The following is a 2066-nucleotide window of genomic DNA, read 5'->3' as shown; positions in this document are numbered from 1 at the left end:
CCCGGCCGCTGCTGGGCGAGAGGCAGAACAAAACACGCTGAAACGGTGGAGGGGGGGTGTAGGGGCTCCGCTCACTCGGGTCTTGTTTCTTTTTTCGAATCCGGAGCAAGTTTGCACTCGAGAGGGAGGGTCCCGCACCGGCATCACTTCACTTTCTGGAAAACTTGGACACAGACCTCGTCTTCAGCGGTCATACGCTGGGGAAAGGGGTGCGGAAGAGAAGTTTAGCCCGAATCCCTTTACATCTTCTCCTCACCTCTCCCCGAGCTTATTCCACCCCAAGCAGCCCTGCCTGCCCTCCCGGTGAGGCTGGAGTCTCGCAGGCCCTTCCCGACCCTCCCAAAGTCTTTCCCGACCCTCCCGAAGTCCCAGGGGGTCGGGCTGCCGGGCAAGGCAGGGCCATGGGCTTTGCTGAGTGAGCCCCGTTAACTTTTAAACCCTGGAGGCGGATGTTTGTGTGAAGTGGTGACTGCCCTCCCAAGGAGCCGGGGCTGAAGTCTGAGAGGAGCTGGAAGGAAGCTGCACGGCTGCCTCAGATCCCGCAGCACCAGTGCTGTGTGTGTGTCCTGTTCACCCCCTGACCACTGCAACTGGGATTTAGCAAGCTGCACTGGACCCCTTCTCACCAGATGCAGCTGGTCCCCCTCCAGCCAGTGCCTCCAGCCTCGGTTCCTCTTCTCTCCAAGTTGCTCACACACCAGCTGATCCCCCTCCCAGGACACAGTTGTCTGAAAAAAACAGGAGAGACTGTGGTCTCAAGACAAGCAGGTTCTGGCAATACACGTTTCCAGTGGTGATGCTGACTGTTTCCGTCAGACACATTTTCAAAGGCAATCCCTCATTTGGTGACTCTGGTGACTCCTTGGGACTGATGCTCTTTGTGGGAGGTGTAACACAGAATGGTAGGGGTTGGAAGGGACCTCTGAAGACCATCCAGTCCAACCTCCTTGCTAGAGCAAAATCACCTAGAGAAGATCACATAGAAACACATCCAGGCGGGTTTTGGATGTCTCCAGAGAAGGAGACTCCACAACCTCTCTGGGCATCCTGTTCCAGTGCTTTGGTACCCTCACAGTAAAGAAGTTTTTCCTTATGTTTAGGTTGAACCTCCTGTGTTCCAGTTTGTGACCATTGCCCCTTGTCCTGTTGCTGGGGACAACCGAGAAGATCTTGGTCCCGTCCTCCTGACACTCACCCTTTAGATATTGATAAGCATTAATGAGATCCCTCTCAATCTCCTCCAGGCTAAACAGACCCAGCTCTCTCAGCCTTTCCTGGTATAAGAGAGTGACCCTCTGGTCGCCAAGTGCAGCAAAGGTACTACCAAGTGGGCTGATGCTGTGTCTTTCCAAGGCTTTGCTCCAGAGGGTACTATCCTCTGGATCCCAAAGTACTGGGTTTCTGGCTGTATGGTGCTCATCCCCTTTGCTGTGAGTGATTTACTCATAGATCCACTTATTCCTGGACCTGCAGGGGCATGCCAGATCTGGGCTGGGCTCTCACCTGGTTCAGGAATCAAAATCTGAGCAAGTCCCTGAACTTCTAGTGTGCTCTAGTCCACTGTCACACTGCACTGCTTGGGCTTCTCACCTGGCACTTCCGTCCATCCACAGGTCCCAGATCTTCCTCAAATTGGACTCCCAGGTCAAAATCCATTACATAGTCCCGCAGGGAGGTGATTGTGCGGATGACCATGTGATCTCCCGTGTGGATTATCTCTTTATCAGGCTTCAGGAGGCAAACCAGTTTTCGCAGGACCACATTGATATCTGGAGAGTGAGAAGAAGGGGACATCTGTGGACTACCTGGTCTCCCTCCTCTAGCTGCATCCAACAGAACTCCTCCACGCCTAGCCAGGGAGCCCCAGTCATAGGACGTCCCTTCTCCCTTCCCACCACAGCCCAGAAGTGACAGTCGAAGACAGAAGGACCAGAAGGATTTTCCCAAATTTCTTCCCTTCCCGACTTCTGACATTTTTGGAGACAGAAGGGACCAAATAGGGGAGGACGGGCCGGTATGAGGAGGATGGAGTTACCTAAAGCGCGCAGGTAGTTGTCCATGTTCTC

General features: G+C 54.0%; 1 protein-coding gene across 1 annotated transcript; it reads right to left on the bottom strand.

Annotated features, from left to right (window-relative positions):
- Positions 1–143: 143 nt before the first annotated feature.
- Positions 144–2063, bottom strand: LOC104537742 (retinol-binding protein 1-like; the record flags this gene model as incomplete). Its single annotated transcript, XM_010180716.1, has 4 exons — positions 144–197; positions 627–728; positions 1591–1769; positions 2036–2063. Coding segments are annotated over 4 exons (363 nt in total), but the record flags the coding sequence as incomplete, so codon positions are not given.
- Positions 2064–2066: the final 3 nt, after the last annotated feature.

This window comes from Mesitornis unicolor, unplaced genomic scaffold, assembly GCF_000695765.1.
Source record: "Mesitornis unicolor isolate BGI_N332 unplaced genomic scaffold, ASM69576v1 scaffold41403, whole genome shotgun sequence".
Classification (NCBI taxonomy): Eukaryota; Metazoa; Chordata; class Aves; order Mesitornithiformes; family Mesitornithidae; genus Mesitornis; species Mesitornis unicolor.
The sequence above is the reverse complement of the archived record's forward strand: the minus strand, read 5'-3'. Positions and strand labels throughout refer to the sequence as shown.